Genomic DNA, 18,740 nt, shown 5'->3' with positions numbered 1-18,740 from the left:
ACCCCAGACAGCCTTGTGGATGATGTAACAGTTTTGAATTTGATCCTTGCAGTCACCGGGAGCCAGTAGAGAGATTTAAGGGCGGGAGAGATGAGGTCCCTGGACTTGAGGCCAAGGATAATTCCTGCAGTCCTATTCTGGAATAGTTGGGAGGGGGTGAAGGGAGGACGGAGGAAGGTTGAGGAAGAGGCTATTGCTAAAGTCAAGCCTAGAGAGAGCCAGGTCTCTGGAGACATTGAGCTTCTGCAGGAATGTGTGGAAAGGTAGAATGCCCCTGAGGAGATGAAGCTCTAGGGGATCAAAAAGTCCATCCAAAAAGCTCCTAAATGAGAGGTCATCTGTGTACTGGGCATCCAGAGCCTGGTGTCTGATTTTAAGTGTCAACAAACTAAATAGTGATGCACCGCCTCCAGACGCTGTTATAAAGAGGTCATCAACATTACTGAGCATGCATGGCTTTCAACGATTGGAGTCTGAATTAGGGTTCACCATCCCACCTGGTCACAGACAGTCCGTCACAGCTTGAATTCCCAGCATCCTACGTTTATCGGAATCTTAAGAGAGGTGCCAATAACCCAGCTGTCCATGCATGGCCCCTACCATCTGGGAACTGAACTGTTGCACTATCAGCTGAGCCTGCTATATTTACAGAAGAATGGAGTCCAGGCAGAAGGCCCTCCACCAGCTGAGCATGCAGAGTAGATCTGAGACTTTACTCTAAAAACGGAGGGGGTCACCATTTAACTGAGCAGCCCAGACTCATCTGTTCATTGAGCACATGCATCCTCCCGAGACTGAATTCTGAAATGAAGGGTCTACAACCCGACAGACTCCAGGCTCCAGTGGGCCCTGCAGTTCAAAGCACCAAGTGAGCGGGAATGGCCACTGGGAATGTAGCCTGGACTGAAAGGTCATGAATCCAGCTGACCCTGAGCAGCCAAGGTGGATCTGGACTCTGAAATGAATGGTTATCAAGCCAGAACCACAGGGGCCAAAGGCTCCCTAAGATCATTGACCCTACCGCAACTACAGGCCGTCCATGCTTTGAGGTACAGAAAGGTAAATGACCTTGCGCCACCTGCAGGCCATCCATGCTTTGAGGTACTGAAGGGTCATTGAGCGATGCTGCCGAGCTGGCAGTCCATCAATACACAGAGGTACAGAAGGATCATTGACAGTACTGTCCCTGCAGGCCATCCATGGACTGGAGTACTGAGATGTCGTTGACCCTAGTGAGCCTGCAATCCAACAGGGACTGGAGCCTGAGCCAAGGGGCAACTGATTGCGCATGTTCCACTGAATCCTTAAATAATCGATGCTAATCGATGTCCACCAGGGGTGGACTGGCCTATAGGGAACTCTGGAGATTTCCCGGTGGGCCTCTGCACCCTGGGCCTCTTTTGTGTGGTATTTCCAAATGTTCTCACAGGAAAAACATTGGGCTTGCTGAAAATATGTCATATGGGGCCACTTTGAAAATTATTTCCAGGGCCTCTTTTGGTCCCCAGTAATTATTTCCATGGCCTCTTTTAGTTCGCAGTGGTCCCCAGTAATTATTTCCAGGGCCTCTTTTAGTTCCCAGTCCACCCCTGATGTCCACAGCTGCTCAGTTAAATCTACGAACCGGCAGGGTTTAAAAAATGTACAGAGTACTGCTACAGGGAATGGAATATGCACAGAGCAAGTTTATGCGACTGACCTCCCCCCAATCTCACTGGCCTTTCATGAGTACTCCCAAACAGGGTCCGTCTGAACTAGCCCATCTTGTGCCCTTCGCCCAAACCTCCCAAAAGACATTCTGACTGGTGAGCCTGCTGCACCTGTGCCCCTCCTGGCCGAGATTTCCCTCAGAGGCCGCAGTGCCAGGCTCGCAGCCTCCTTGGCACCAGCGCGACCTTGGAAATGATCCCTTTACTCCCTCAAGAATCGACCGAGTTCAAAGCCACGCGAGGCGAATTCCCTGGGACCCGGAAGTCGCCGTATAAACGGAGCACGTGCGTTAACGGCTATCGCCTCCCCAGTCCCCGGGCCTCCGCCGGGAGCAGATAAGCCGCTCGGTTGACTTCTCATCCTGCACGCCCGCCGACGTTGCGTCACACTTTTCAACTTTTCACTGTGTCACTTGTCGGAAGCCTTAGAAGAAAAAAAAATGTTTGCAAGGGGAAAAAGTAAACAGGAGTTGCGTTAGAGGGAGCCCAAAGTGTGCCTGTGTATATCTCTCTCCGCATGAGTCAGATGAGATGGGCGGCGGGGAGGGCTGGAGAGGGCTGAAGAAGGGACGGTATAAATACCTGACCTCGCTCGTTATCTGCCCATGGAGGCACATGATAAACCAGCCAGCCCTCCTGTGTGCAGAATCACCGGAGCACAGGGCTACAGGAAGACTTCATTTCTGCTATTTACTTCTGCCTATTTTATTATATATTTATATATTCATTCAGCCAGGAAAGAAATCTTCATTTACTTATTGTGTGCTTTTTTTCTATATTTTGTAAAAAATAAAAAAATTCATTCCTGTGCTCAATTCAAAAGAAGAAAGATTGCAGTTTGGGTCAGGAGCAACATTTTTTGTTTTTTAAATTGCTTTTTTAAAATCATCCGGATTTTTGGGATAGCTTTATATTTTTAGCATCTTGTTCTGTCAAGCAACAAGGATTAGCTGTGCTCTCATTTGCTCCCTGAGACGATGAGGGACGCGTCACTGGTTGCCTCCGACTGCCCCTTTCTGGGGTGGTCCCACCTCCTCCTGTTGGCTGTGGGGTTCATCTGTTCCCGTACCACGGGGGCTTTCCCAGTGCGGGACTCCAACCCCCTCATCGGCTTCTCTGATCAGGTGCGGCTGGGGCACCTGTACACCGCCAATGAGAACACCAACATGCACCTGCAGATCACCCCAGAGGGTCAAGTGAGCGGATCCCAGGATCAAAACCTCTACAGTGAGTATCCCTTTTCCTTTTCTAACCCATAAATGACGTGGCTCGGTGTACATTGCAGTTAGCAACTTCAGGATAGGACGGGGATGATTTTCTTTTAAAATTCACCTAAATCTGATAAGATTTGGAAATATATGAGAATTGCAAATGGGGGTAATGTTAGCAGACTTGGTAGAATGTGCCAGAGCTAAAGGTTTTTTTGGCAAATTGTGTAGCGGGAACAACCAGAAATCCAACCAAAATGTTAGAAAATCTAATCCCCAGTTATTGTATTTCACATCTGCCAAATTCATTTTTGCCCGAATCTAGTCGACAACATTCAACCAGCATCTTCGCCAGCAACGTAGGCTGTTATAGGAACAGCGGTAGGAATACCAAATAGCACTGCCCACCGCTTCAACATTTCACAACAGTAGAAGGCAATTCCTACCATCAGGGGTCTGTTCTGTGTTCATTGGTTAAAACATTTGCAAGATATACCAGCACCATTTTCATTGAGTCCACTGGGTGTTCGTGTGCTTACCTGTAAGATCCCTTTAACGTTGCAGGGGCCTAGTAGAGCTTGCTCGCCCTCACTTGACATTGTAAGGTGTATTATGGCTTCAATGAGAAAGGCCGTAATCAGCCTTGTCTATTGGGTGTCTTTTAAAAGTCCAGACACAATGTATATCACCCCATCAGAAATATCTAGCAATTGATGCTTCTACTAAAGTGACACTGAATGAAATCTTCATTTTATTCAGAGGGGTAAAGTGATTTCCTAGTCCTGCGTTAGTATTTGTTTTTCCCCAAGGGCGACCTCCGTATACTGTACAGTTTTGGCCAATAAACTGTGTTACACAAATGGGTTTCACGTTATTGTATTCATGGAGATTACCTAATAGATTTTACAGGTGAGACGTGTTGACATGTAATCTGAATGATGTGGACGGAGTAGTGTGCTGTTCATGTTTGCCTTATATCCGAAGCACTTTGAGGTTGGTTGCTTCTTCTGCCCTTTGGGAAGCCATTAGGTCTGACAGGGAAGATGTGTTTTCCCATTTGCACTTAGGGAAAGACAAAGTCCCAAAAAACACAGACATTAGGGTAATACTTTCATGTCCTTGCAGTGCAATAACATGTCAAGTGCAGGCAGTTATGCACCAATCTTTTTGCACCAAAGAATTCTGGGATAAAAGGGAGAATGAAGGGTCACGTGGCACACTGTTACTAGAAGTACATCTCTAGTGCCATGTGGTGACACGCTTAACCTATTCTGGCTCTGCCACCCCCTATTGCTTGAGGTATCGTAACTCTCTTTGAAGGTGTTTCTGAAGCCAACTTTGTGTTTGACACACCAAGCAATGAATCCATTGTATTCTGTATTAGCTCCTCGGGGATAACACCTGGCCAATCAGCTCACTAGTTACCCGGTCCGAAACTACTGATCAAGGCCCGGATTCCATGCTGCTGGCAGACCACCCCCTGGGTATTCTACAGTACACCCTGCCTCATTTATGATGATTTAATTAAAAACTCCAACCTTGTCGAACAACTAAATAGCATTTACAACATAAATTATGGTAGGAGCTTTTAGTAAGGAGTGTTTAAGTTTTCTAAATGCTCCCCATGTGTTGAAAAATAATATATATTTTGCACATTGGGGGCTAGTGGAGGTGCGGGAGAATAGTTCCACTCCTTTTTTTGTACATTGCGACCACTGTTTACAGTGTGGGGCAAGCTTAAGGTGTACTCAAGAGGGGGTACTCAAGAGGGGGCGGGAGCAGACAAATCCCTCCGCTCCCTTGTCACTACTCCGACCGCTCCCTCTCTGTCTTCCCAGCCAAACCACTCGGCCTGTCCAGATAAAAGCGAAGCAGAGCGTGAGGAGTTTATCAAAGAGGCAATGGAGAGGTGGAGGCTGGTGTTGTGGGTTTTGAAAACGGAAGCAAACTGGAGCAAACCAAGCAAGCCTTTGCGAGCTACTAAAAGGGAGACGTTGCACCTGAAAGAGGGAGGTTTGTTTCATTCCTGTTGAATTACCTCGATTTTAGGTGGAATTAATTTTAAAATGTTGCAAAAGATCAATATTTTGGCCTGAAAATTCTTGAGTCTCCCACCAAAATAGGGAGAGTTGACTAGTAAGCATGGAAGTGCGCATCTCAGACCGCGGGCTCATGCCGCGTGCCACTTCCCACATATTCGCCATTGATTTCAATGTTGTAGCAGAGCTTGAGATTGGGTTATGGAACAGAAGGTTCATGGGATTTTGGGGTGCAATTGTCTTGTGCTGTGCGCCAGCAACTTCCCACGCTCTATCAATCTTTAAGAGACACAGGCCTATGGAGAAACATCACATGCTGCCACCAGGCCACCAGGCCACCAGGCCACCGTGCCTTTACTTGCATATCATGTCAACTAAGTGCCCTCTTGGGGTTAAATCTGTGAGAAAGTGTGCAGCTCAACCCGTGTCTCCTCCATGTCTTTCAGGTGTCCTGGAGATTAAGGCAGTGAAAAAAGGCGTCCTGGTGATCCGCGGCAAGAAGAGTGCCCTCTTCCTGTGCATGGACCCCTCCGGCCACCTCTACGGCTCGGTAAGTCTTGCAATCGCAAACATAAATACACAGATACCTGATTGAGTGATTGTGTTCATTTATGACGCAGACTTGTACCTTGAAAGCTCTCTGGAGTGCTGGTCATCCACTCCCTAATGAAATATCAGATTTTTAGTCTGAGAACATAAGTGAAGCAAGGAAGTAGAGTTTCAGGCGTCCAGAAGAAGGTTGTTTCAAATTTTGAGAGCTTGCGCCATCAAAGCACAGACACCCTGTAGATGAAAGTTTGGAGGAGGTTGAATAAAGGGGTGTAATGTGGGAGTTCTGCAATCCCCTGCTTGGGTTTGTAGGCGTTTAAATTAGCCTGCCTCAATACTAATGTATAAACAGAATATGTTCATCACTCTTAACCAGTGCAACTGTCTCCTAGCCTTCGCGACAGGGTATCTTCTTTGTAGACCAGGCCCCTGATGCATTCGGTGAGGTTTCCATATTACACAAAATGGGAGACCACCATGAATAGCGTTGGCACAGTCAAACCTAGGGTCGACTGCAGCGCCATAGACCAAGGCCCTATGTTCGATGTCAGGCAGAAGGGTCACCTTTCACAGGATTTTAAGTCAGACAAAGAAGCTCCCGACAAACAAATTGACATGAGATTTTAAGTTCATGAGGTTATCAAAAAGGAAAGCAAGATTCTTGACTTTGCGTTTCCTTGCTGTCGATCTGTCAGTAAAGCTCAAAGTGGAGATGTCGTGGATAACCTTAAGATTCTCAGCCCCGAAGAGAAATCAATGACCTCCACCTTAGAGTTGTTGAGTTGGAGACACTGACTGTTCATCTCCCCTTGGATAGTGTTTGGAGCTTGTTGATGAGCAGCAAATAAACCCACTTCCAGCTGAAACCTGGATGTTTAGCTGGGTATCATTGGTTTACCATTGAATGGTGACCATGAACTGCTTTAAGATGTTGAAGTTGGGCACCGGGTGCATATGAAATAGAACGGAGGCCAGCGAGTAATCCTGAGGGACGCTGCTGGTGGCTTGTCCAATGAACCCACTGCATTCTATCTTTACAAAGATCTAAACCAGTTTAGAGCCCCACTAGTGAAGAGTTCCACAGATGGCAAAGTCTGTGACGAAAAGTGGTGGTCCACCATATCAAACCCGCCGGAGAGATGGATGGCACATGGGAGACACCAGGTTAACCCATTGGCAGGGCTGTTGCACCACTGCAGGCTCATACACAAAAGCCAGGACTGACTGAAACCTCCACATATGACGTGTGGCTCGGTAACAGGCATGCATTCTGCTTACGCCCCAGCTCAGTCTCTGTTCTCTTACATTAGCAGTGATGTGTGTCGTAGTAACGTCTCCTGAAACTATTCTAGCCGTCTCTGTTAGAACATGTAATGCGCTGAATACCTTCGGATGTTTGACTGATTTAACTACGTGGATTCTTTTTGTTATTTCAAAAAACGTTACTTCCTGTAACATTGGTACTCAGCACATAAACATGCCACTGCCCAAAGGGAGTTCAGATTCCTTTCCTCTTTTTTAAATACATGGGGATAGTTAAGAAGCACTCACAAATTATGGCCAGCTAAGGTAAGTGAGAGGCAACGAGATAACGTGTTATGCTTAGGGTCTCAACATTTGGTGAGTGAGGCATTTAGGGTGGTAAATCAAGCCTTCAACTTACCCACTAACCCACATGGTCCCAACTAGATGAAGGCACCTCCGAAAGAGTACACCTTCACTAGAAGCGATGCATCCTGGGTGACCCCCTCCTCCTAAACGACGCCGCTCTTCTGCTGACCACATCTCCTCCACTTGATCACTGCTCCACGCCTGGGACCCATCCTCTCAACTTAATTATAACTACTCCACCAGACAGTCCTGCTACCAGACGACATCATCTGCCCTTGGTGGCATTTCCTCCACTAAGACCCTTACCCTATCCACTTGAAGCCACCTCCCCCATATCTCTTTCACAAGACAATGTGTCCTCCAGTAGATCACATCCTCTCTTCATTATCATGCCTCCTCTACACACACCATTTGCACCAGAGGACCAAACTTCTCCACAACAAGGCATTATCTCACCAACATCTCCAACACTAAGCAACATCTCTTGCCCTAGACAGCATCCATTGCAGCCAATAAAATCCCCTCCACAACACAACTTATTATCCACAACACCACATCTCTTCTTCCAGACCACCTCTCCTCCAGTAGACCACCTATCTTCCATTAGACGAAATGCTCTCCACAGCAACACATCACTGCCACTAGACCATATCTCTTCCACAACATCACACCACTTCATATAGACCACATCTCTTCGTCTATACCTCTTCCTCTCTACTAGACCAAATGCCTTTCACAACACCACCTCGCTATCACTAGACCATATCTTTTCCACAACACCACATCTCTTCTTTTAGACCACACCACTTCCAGTAGATCAAATCACCTCCACAACACTACATCTCTGCCAGAAGACCATTTTCATTCAGAACAGCACCTCTTCCTCTCCGAACCTCATCTCTTCCACTAGACCACCTTCCTTTCTTCTTCGACTAGACCAAATTCCCCTCCACCACACCACATCCCTGCCACTAGACCATATCTCTTCCACAACAGCACATCTCCTCCTTTAGACAACCAGACCACCTTTTTTTTCACTGGACAACATCACATCTGCAGCACCACATCACAGCCACGAGTCCATATCCCCCAAAACCACACATCTCATCCACTGGAATTCATCTGTTCCACTAGACCACCTTTCTTCTTCCACTAAACAAAATCCCTGCCACAGCACCACATCCTTACCATTAATCCATATCTCTTCCACAACATCACATCTCTTCATGTGGACTGCATCTCTTCCACTAGACCACTGCTCTTCCAGGACAGTGTATCTACCCCGCTAGACCACAGCTCGTCCACTAAATTCCCCTCTCTTCTACAATGCCAGTCGCCTCCACAGGGCCACATCCCCACCACTGGGCGATATCTCTCCCACAACGCTGCATACCTCCTCCACTAGACACAATCGCCTCCACTGAAGCATGCTGCCAGTTCGTTGTGTGTGTTGGAAGTGGTGAGGAGATTTAGGGACCCATATGTTACAGAGACCTTAAGTTGCCCCAGATCCGGTGTAAGCGCAGTCAGGCCAGTCCTGCGTTTTCCTTGTTCATTCCATACATGTACTGAGCATTACTCAAGTATAAAGCGAAGACCACAAGTACCAGAATTCAAGTAAAAGGGGGTGTCGATGAACCCCTCACATGGATCTTTTGAAAACGTGAGATTTCTCAACATTTATAGATTATAGGACATATATCTTTTTACCATGGGGTGGCATCACTGGGCTACACAGCTCGATACAGTGCAAATACAACTAATATCAGAGCACACCCTTCATGCAGCCCCCAAACGTTAGGCCCTGTATAGTACGCTCAGTTGGGGGCACCTGAGCAGTGCTGAAATGGAAAGAATGTACTCTGGGAACCCCCTTCTCCTGTGTGAAGGTGGGTGGGGTGGTGGAGAATGGGCAGGGACCAAGGGTGTGGCCCCAGGCCACCCAATACTATGGTTCTCCATGGAACCCAAGCCTGGCGATTTGCATGAAAGTAAAGCGCATTTTGGGACCACAAGTAAGTTTACAATGATCAATTTGAAGCATATCTAACAGTGATTCAGCAAAAAACCTTTTGAGCGAGTAATGGACGTTGGACTCTGCTGGGCAGGGACCAAGGGTGTGGCCCCAGGCCACCCAACACTATGGTTCTCCATGGAACCCAAGCCTGGCGATTTGCATAAAAGTAAAGTGCATTTTGGGACCACAAGTAAGTCTACAATGATCAATTTGAAGCATATCTAACAGTGATTCAGCAAAAAACCTTTTGAGCGAGTAATGGACGTTGGACTCTGCTCTTTTCATTTATCACGATACTCACCCTAACCAAAATGTCAGCAGATTGCAAGGCATATGTCCTGATTTGGACAGTTTCAGAGCAGGGTTTGCGGCTTTGGATGTTTCTGCATGCTGTCTCCTGTGCCAAGTCTACCACATCAAAGCACCTGAGAGCTTGGCTTGGGAAAAGCTCTGCTAGTCCCTGGGCCCTGGGACAGTGCAAACTCTGCCAGAACTCTGCCTCAGTTGCAGGGTAGCAATCGTGCAAAAACAAGAAAGAGCAAACACCTGCAGTGAAAAATGCACTCCTGGCATGGTAGGAAACTGTGTGTAATAGTTCAATGTGAATCTGGCTATGCTAATCCAAATAATAAGAGTGCGCCTTGAATACAGTGACTCTTATCGAGATCTTTGCCCGGGCACTGTTGCATATGGTTAGCCTACATCATAGTCGACATTGATGCTTGGGAGCGGAGTGGGGGTTGGGGAGGATTTTGCTTATCTCAGGTGCACGCTATCAGTTTAGACCTGATGTAACTACGCTGCCGGCAGTCTTTCCCTGAATTGTCAGAGAGAACTGGGTGTGTGAAAGGTCATATAACTGGAAACTCCTGATACTGTTATCCAGGCCGATGTGTCCATACCGAGACAAGGCCGCGCGCAGCTAACCTTGAAATTGGGCCTGGTGCGGGGAAAGCGGGAGCTGTCACAGTAGCCCCGCGGGTGATGCACCTGCTCAGGGCTTCAAGTGGGAGGAAGAATCGAGGGCTGGGGGGCCAATGGGCCACTGGGTTTGTCGGCAGGCAGAGGAGGGGCTGGAAATTAGCTTGGCTCACAACTTGGGCAGGCAGTGGTTGCAAGCAGGAGAGACAGGGTCACTGCTATCATTCCGTATGGAGCACCTGCCTCTCCTTTTGTTTTTCAGCCACAGGCTCCAGCCCCAGGGACGGTATCAGGGCCTTTCAAACTTTTCAGTTGAAATGGGCCCTGAGAGGGTCCCCTGAGCAGCTGTGACCATGTTGGCAGTGTTACTTGACAGCAACATATGTCTTTAATTCATGACATTAAAAGTGCGCTTTGCCACATGCACTTTACAGGCTGTTGTCACCATAATTAAAGATTTTAAATGTGTGCTTTGCAGCGTGCAAGCTCCAGGCTGCCTTTGCTGGTGCCCAGCATCAAGCACCGTACTCACCTCTTTGCAGAGAGAGGGGGTGAGGGGGCTAAAGTCCTGGGTCTTGTGGTTGTAGGGCTGGATAGAAGTTAGTTGGGTTACCACCATAGTCCCGAGTCCTGGCAGTCCCAACATTAGCACAGCCCCGGATCTTTTCCAGACCTAGCAACACCCCCGCCCCTTTGCCTCCATTTCCATCTGCGTTGCAAAGAGCTTGCTGGCAAAGACGAATTACTAGCTTTTCAGTCTGCCCCGCGGGAATATGCAGCGACTAACATCCTTGCTGCATTCCTTTGTAGCCATTATTAGTCCAAGAGTGCCCCCGAATGTTTTCCCGGACTGTAGGCAAGATGGGACCCCAAACATCATATTCAAATGGGCCCCAGCGAGCCCTGAAAAATCTTAAACCAGCCCCATCTGACTCCCCGCTCCTTCACACCCCTGCTGCTTTTCTGAGGCTTTTAGAGGCGCACCTGGAAGGAGGTTGCTTCTGCCCCAACCCTGCCGGCCTTCCAGTGGCACAACTGCACCCAAACTTGAGGGTCGGGAGGGGCTGTAAGACTTCAAATCTGGGAGGACCTTCAGCGACGCTCAGCTGAAGAGGCAAATGTACTTGCAGGGGACCCCGACTCATGCTCCCACAAGTGGTGCTTGGCAGACTCGTCACATTTAAAGGCATGCACGTCTAGTGCTCCCTCAAAGCATGGTATTGGTGTGGTCGAAAAGTGGTGTGTGCCTGGCTTTTGTTGTGCGTGGTATGTGTCCCATTGCATTGCGATCCGCAGGGTGGGACTGGGGCATACAATCGTCTCGGGCACCAATGAAAAAGTGGCCCACAGTTGCAAATGGCAATTCATTCCTTTTGTGAGAGACTTTTTGAGTAGTAGCCAAGTGGGAGTTTTTGTTAAAATGTGGTGCAAATTGGGCATTAAAAAAAATATGTATTCAGCATCACTGGTCAAAACTACTAGCCGGTGAAGTAACTTATCACCCCGGCCCACTTTGACCACAATATCTGGCCCACACTAGCATTTTGCGTTTTTGGTTCGGGCATTGCCCTATTGCCCCATAGGCCAGTCACAAGTGCGCGTAAGGCTGAATGGGACGGCCGTGGGACTGTCTGTGGGCTGTCAGTGGACAGGCGGAAGGTGGAAGCTCAGCACCCGGCTACACATTCTGGACCCTGAATTTGTGCCCTGGCATAGCCTAGCCGGGCATCGCATGGTTTATGATAGCCTTGCATTAAATAGCATAACATAGCCACACAAGGCGTGCCACACACGGCATGCCAAAGACTCATGCCGCTGCCCAAAGAACTCTGAGGACTTCTGGGAGCAGGGGACCAGCTTAATGTTGGTTCTGCAATGGCCAGTCCACTGTAGCAGGAACTCCTGGGACTCACCCGCATAAATTTCTCATTAAAAAAAAAAACTGCAAATGTACCCATGCAAACGCTTAAAGCTGTTAATACACAGCTGGAAAGACATGGAACCAGTATGGCTGACACTAACGCACCCACAGTCGCCAGTCCCAGGGCTGGAAATGGAAAAGTATTCACTGTGGGATCCCACCAGCCACGCACGGAAGGGAGAGGAGAGGGCGTGGGGGAGAATCCAGATATTTTTCTCAGCCCCTCCCCCCTCCTTTAAAGAAACATTTCCATTATCAGAACATTAATTAATACATTATTAATTGAAAACTAACCCAAGAAAGGGAGTTAATTTCCTATAATGTTGCAAGCAAATCATAAAAGGTGCACATCTTTTAAACGTACAAAGCTGTACTTAGATATTTTCAGCAGAGTGCAGTCTTAGTTGGCATATTCAGAAGAGCTCTCGGATGAGACGTTTCAGCGGCCTAGCGGGTAACTCTCTCCGCCATGTCCCTGACGATCAGAGCTCGAGCCCGGCCTCCGCAGATCACCTCTAGGAAAGGGCGCATAATATCGCCCCCTGATAAGGGGAGACATTTTTTGCCGGATCTAAATAGTCCCCTTTTCCCGTACTAATGAGATAGCCAGGCCTTAGAGTAGATAAAACAGCAAGTTTCTATAAGAGAGCGGGAGCGTGTGTGCGGACAGTCTGCCGCGCCCCTGATCGGCCTGCTTGGAAGCTTTCAGACTCATCTCACAGGGTCTTTAGATTGTGTTCAAGGGAGTGCGTCTGGATTGTTAACGGCTCATTTAGGTTCCACGAAAAAGGTCGGCGCCACTTGGTCACACTAAAGCGGTCTCTCCTAAAAAGTAGCGGGTTTCACAATTCCTTAATTATAATTGTCTATTCATAATGCGCTAAGACTTCTTTTCTAAGCGCGGCCCCGAGGATCAAACCTCTGCCACTCCTGCATCATCTTGTGTCTGCAGCGAGCGCGTTGCCCCTGCGCTATCCTCCCGAGACTGCGCTGAAATGTGTGAAGTTTCATTATATCAGGGCCCCAATCCTGCATCCGTTTAGCGCTCGTATCTCTATGCATTCAGTCTGCCTAGTGAATAGTCAAGTAAGCCAGGACAGGTGTGCACAACTCAACACTGCACACTGAAGCACCTTCAATGCTTCCAGTCGCACCTGAACAGCCCAGCTTTTTAAAACTTGCTCTATAAGGGGGAAAGGACCCTCCATGATAGTTTCTAAGGATACTGCAAGTTACCCAGGAGTTCTGTGACCAGATAGAGGAATGAGGGTGAACGCTGAGTTCCTGTATAAGAACACAGAGGTCACTTGTAATATCCTTTTTGCAGCAGGTATTTAATTCCTTATGACACGTGGCCACAGAATAACCCAGAGGCAAGCTATTAAGGGGGACGAAAGTAAGGAAAGCGATCATCCAGGTGTTGGTACATTTAATCAATGTAGAATCGTTTTCGATAAATAAAGCACTAATAAGCATTGCAGTAACATACTTTAAAAGCAGTTTAATAAAAATGCATCTGGAAAAGAGTTTATCCGTAGCTTATCATTTATTTAAACTGCAGGACTCTTGCTCCCGTGTTAAACTCCAGCAGTGCACGAAATAAACCCAGCACCATGAACCTTAATGGCTGTAAAGTGTCACAGACACATACCACCGCGGCACGGAACTTGCAAGCTGGGCACAGATTTAGCCAAGTGGCGCTCTGATAGAATTCTGCCCTGTGCTGGATCACTCAGGCCGCAGGCATTTCTGTGTCACAACCCAGCTACAATACCTCATTACAGCTGTGCTAGTGATGTCGTTTTCTTTAGCACATTTTGAAGGGAAACATCTGGACCGCCTACAGTTCTCAAGCTCCAGAATATCGACCAGAATATGTGTCGATCTCCGGCCATTGATTCTTTATTATTCTAAAAATACAAACCTGTCTAAATAGATTTATCAAAGTAGTTCGGCTTGTTAAACACTGTACTACCAACGGATGCATGCACCGGGAAAAAAAAGGGATGCGCCAAAGAGTGAAGCGCTGCTCCCAGACAAAAAACCTAAGTGTCCAGCAGAAAAAAGAAGAATCAGAATATGACGCGATTCAGGGCCTGATGCGTGGACGTGTTTTATAATGGCTCAATCCCATAGGAAAACGTGCTGTGAATCAGGCCCTTAACATCCATGCCCGTGAAGCTGGAAGCTGCACTGCGGTCAGTTAACAGGGCACACGCTACATCCTAGTGTTTCGTGTCCACTCTTCATTGATCTGCAGTGCAGGTAGGATGTGTTTGCTGTCTGGGCACGGGCATGGGCATTTCAGGCTGCCAGGGCAGTCACCGTTTTATGCGCCCAAAACCTCGCTAGATATCGCTTTGGGGCACAGAGAGGTTTCTTTGAGGATCACATGGTTTGGGGGATGTGTGGCAGCTGTGATTGGAACCCAAGACCACATGTCCTGCAACAGCCGGGCATCTGAAACCTGCTGCAGTGCTGATTTGGTTCAGCATAAATGCAGATTAACATTGCGTAACATAGCAAAACATGGCATAACATTGCATAACATAGCAAAACATAGCATGAGATAACACGAGAAACAAATCGCCATAGCTCACAATCTCCATACCACGTTTCCCACTCGAATACATGTATTGTGCCCTGGGTAGAAATGATCGCTATTACTTTCCTTGTGTGGCCACCTGAAGACATGACCTAACATAACACTCAGATACTTATGATGGGGTTCCATGTTGTACCTTGAGATGCACATATTGGGAATGGAACTTTCTGTGCATTTGCGGTCATATTTTCGCTGTGCTGGACCAGCACCTGTAGGTCTGGGACGGCAAAAGCTGGAGGCGAACCAAACCCAAAATGTGCCAAGATAGCACACAAGCAGAAGTCGGTGGGGCCGGGTCATGGGTGTCCAATCAATCCCTCTGCTAAATGAGTGTTACAATGTTACCCAACTCTCCACCAAGCCATGCTGCATAGGCATTCGTGTGTTCCTGCTCTGGATTCCTGGCTGTTGCCTTGGTTGCTCGTCCCATAGGATTCCTTGCAATGTAGAGGTTCATGCCCATTTCATCGTAGGCCCATTCGCTCGAGGTCCACTTGTTAGCAATTTTGTAACACATTTCCTCGCAAATACATATGGGGTGATGGATTAAGGTATTCAGTTATGGTGGGGGATGTGGGAAGGTTGCAGGAGTTCTCCCCCTCCATTTTATTTGTGAGGAAATGTGTAAAAAATAAATGCAAACAAATCGGCCTCGAGGAAATTGCCAAGACCAAACAACGTAGAACCAAAACTAACCAACCGCTTGAAAATGTGTTATAATGAAATTGGTGGCAGTTTGTCTATAAGAAGGAACTCTGTAAAATGAACAAAGTAATGGTCGCACCTGCTGTCTTCACTGAACTTTTGCCTGTTTCTTCTGCTTTCAGGAGACTCACAAGGCGGAGGATTGCAACTTCAAAGAAGACCCTCAAGGGGATGGCCATGTCCTGTACTTCTCCGAAAAGCACAGGCGCCAGTTGGAGTTGCAGACGGCGAGGGGAACGCTCCTCAAGGCGTTCCTGCCGCTGAGGAGCAGCATCCCTCTGGAGTGGCTACACTTGGATAACAACCCCGCCGAGAGTTCACAGGAACGGACCGTGGACACAGGGTCGGAAGATCCCCTCTCCATGCTGTCACAAGGGAGCAGCTTCGGCCATGTCTGGGAGTAGTGCAAGGCCAGAGGCGGGAGGAGTAAACCTTCTGGAAACGTTTAAGAAGCCTCATGGAGCTTCCTCCGGGGGCTGCCTACGCCAGCACTGTAGAAGGGACTTATGAGAAGTCAATACAAGCAGAGGAGACCATGTATCTATGGTGGCACTGTCTATGCTATGTCCTGTAAGCTTGAGCTACACTGGGCTTCTGCTTAGGTGTGCCCCCTCGCATTGCCCAAGAGTCCTCCATGTACCAGCACCTTCCCAAACTCCAAATGAAGGAGGAAAGGATGGAGTGCCACCCCTAGAGTCCAGTGGACTGCTCGTGCGGGTGCCTCTTCAGTGTTTGTTCAGGACTGAGAAGATCCAGCCCACAATATCTAGAGCAGGGCTTTGCCACCTGCAGCTCTCCAGATGTTTTGCACTATGACTTTCATGATCCCTCATCATTAACCAGTCTGGCAAGGGCTGATGGGAGATGTACCCCCAAACTTATGGCTAGCCAACAGTTGCAAACCTCTACTCTAAGTGGTCCTGCACACTTACCTCCAATGCAGAAACTAACTTGACCTGTTAGGAGAAAGGCTTGGCTCTTGTTTAATTTGCTGCATGAGATGATTCCAGTTTTAGAGAGAAAACTTGAGCTGTACATGTTTTTCCAAAATGTCTATGGGCCAAAAGAGAAAATGCGCACTGCGCGACGCAAAGACAAAGTGACATTAACACCAATGTAATCGATGCAGACATTCTGTGGATGCTAAGTGAAGGCTGCCGTAGAATTGTAGTCTTTTGCTCAGCACTATTCCATGAAGAACCAGGTTTGAATGGTAGGTCAGCTTTTGGAGGTCCATGGTTGACGGGGTGCATGCTGGTGTCTGTAGTCCTCATTGCCAAATCACCATGACTAGAACGCATGGCAGTGGAAGCTGCACAACCAGGCGATGACCTCCATAGCCCCTCTTGGTGGGGATATGGATGTGCCCACTGTCAGCAACGACGGATGACACAGACCTTTTTGGAGGCGACTTCTTATTATTTATTGTGTGATTGTATTTATTCCGCAAGGGTTTATTTATTTAATATTATAATTATGATAATTATGAGTGTGTATATTGCACTTGGGGACATGTATTTATTGGAGGCCATTACGAGGCCCCCTATTTATTTGTAGACTCACTGTTTTGTATTAAGTTGGTTGTGTCTATTTTATTATGCCGCTCTCTGCACTTCTGACATTGATGGTTTTATATTTATTTAAAGTAAATGAACTGAAACAAAATGAAAAGTCTATTTTAATTTCTTGCTTTCCTTTTAATAACAACCATTGTCCGCTCTATAGTGCACACCACAAACATAATGTTATCCTGGTGCTTGATTATAGGTGCTTATAATACCCCCCTAATGCAACTCATTGTGTCCACCTCACTAGGTAGAAGGGCTGATTTGTCTCTGTTGGGAGTTCCACCTGTTACCAAATGTTTCACACAGATGTCAGAGGATAGCGCTTAACTTTCTCTGCTATCTTACCGTCATGCTTTTGTTGACTCAGATAAACTAGGACTTAGAAAATATTTCCCTCTCTGTTTGGGTGTTTTATGTAATACTGACATGGAATGAACACCTCCTAAACAAAAGAATTGGGCGTAGTCATTAGCATACGGAATGCGCAACAGCGCAGGAAATGATGTCAGAGGACATGAGGTCACAGCAAGGCATCGTAATAAATGGGCATGGGGTGCCTCTCCTCTTGGGATGAATTCACTTGATTGGCTGTGGAACATTTCTCTTCTGCCACACAGTAGCAATCTGCATGCCAAGGAACTGCTGAGGAGGAAATGCTAAACTCCAGTAAACCTAATAATGTTGGCTAATGACCGCCCAAATGTCACGCCTTGATCATTCATGCTTCTTTCTAAAAAGGATGCACAGTCTGCACGTTATGGGCGAGAAGTCCTGGCTTATGAAGTCCTGTGGAGCTGTGAATTGCTCTAATGTACACGCAGTGGTAGGTTCCTCTTTATCAGAATATGGTGTTTGCAAGATAAGTGTTCCACCTTCATGGAAGAACGCTTTGATACGTTTGCACTCACCTCAGAATCGGGCCCTTTGTCCTGGCTATAACGCCCATAGCAATTGGCATTCTGGGACTTGTCCTCCTATATTTTTAAAGAAAGAATGTGGCGCAGGGACATGAAAGCACGGCTTTTGCATGAACCTGATTTAAAGCTGGACAACTGCCCCAGCAACCACAAGGAATGCAGGGCAGCCACAACGAGGGGATTCTCCTCCCAGCAGCACTGGTTTAGCACGTCAGCGTTAACATGCTGCACACTTTTTCCCTTTATATAAATAGCATTTCTTAGACTGCAGCACCACTTTCTTAGTTCAATGAAAGTTTAAGGAAAGTTTCCTAAATTAGAAAAGTGGCAGTCTTTTAAGAAATGCTCCCAATGCCACTGGAGCACATGTTTCCCCCACAGCAAGAGATTTTAGCAGCTTTTGCTGCTGGAAAGCACCTCATCTCCCCTGCTATGCCTCCACCCTCTTCAGAATGGTGGTGCTGGAAACTGGAGGGGAGAAGTTTGCATTTCCACACTCTATTTTATCCTGAGCTCAGAAGCGGGCCCTCCCTGAACAACTTGCATGCCCCAAGGGACAGACAACGTGTGATCTTTGCAAACTCGCCTACAAAGGGTCCAGACACTCCTGCGTGACAGTACCTGCCTTTAGTCATTCTTTTGATAGAGGCGTGAAGCTTGCTATTATGCATGATGATGTCATCTCGGCAATTCAGCAGAATGAATATTCTTCTAGTGCCAAGGAGGCACTATCCAGGGAAAAGGTTTAGAAAGATACGGCGTATTCACTCCATGAAGTTTGGTTTCTTCAAGTTGAGAGCGGAAAAAATCCTCAGAAACTAAATGTAGGCAGTGTGGGGTTGCTATGACGTGCATTCATCGCCTGTTTTTTTTGGTTTTTTTTGGCTGAATTTTGTGCCTCTGATTTTTTACCACAAAAACCCATCCAAAAATATGGGACAGAGGGGTGGGTAAAGGGATATCAAGTGCA

General features: G+C 47.4%; 1 protein-coding gene across 1 annotated transcript; it reads left to right on the top strand.

Moving 5' to 3' along the window:
• Nucleotides 1-2,302: 2,302 nt before the first annotated feature.
• On the top strand, nt 2,303-16,944 carry LOC138526921 (fibroblast growth factor 21-like). The gene is made up of 3 exons (XM_069637765.1): nt 2,303-2,936; nt 5,403-5,506; nt 15,408-16,944. The coding sequence occupies exons 1-3, from the start codon at nt 2,687-2,689 to the stop codon at nt 15,687-15,689; spliced, it is 636 nt and encodes a 211-aa protein (XP_069493866.1). The 5' UTR covers nt 2,303-2,686; the 3' UTR covers nt 15,690-16,944.
• The last annotated feature ends 1,796 nt before the right edge of the window (nt 16,945-18,740 follow it).

Source organism: Ambystoma mexicanum, chromosome 1q (assembly GCF_040938575.1).
Source record: "Ambystoma mexicanum isolate Mex_15411 chromosome 1q, UKY_AmexF1_1, whole genome shotgun sequence".
NCBI lineage: Eukaryota > Metazoa > Chordata > Amphibia > Caudata > Ambystomatidae > Ambystoma > Ambystoma mexicanum.
The sequence above is the reverse complement of the archived record's forward strand: the minus strand, read 5'-3'. Positions and strand labels throughout refer to the sequence as shown.

Bases quoted from the DNA above. Each gene is read 5' to 3' on its own strand.
- LOC138526921 (XM_069637765.1), top strand. From the start codon at position 2,687: ATGAGGGACGCGTCACTGGTTGCCTCCGACTGCCCCTTTCTGGGGTGG. The intron at 2,937-5,402 runs GTGAGTATCCCT...CATGTCTTTCAG, and splicing joins CCAGGATCAAAACCTCTACA to GTGTCCTGGAGATTAAGGCA. The intron at 5,507-15,407 runs GTAAGTCTTGCA...TTCTGCTTTCAG, and splicing joins CCGGCCACCTCTACGGCTCG to GAGACTCACAAGGCGGAGGA.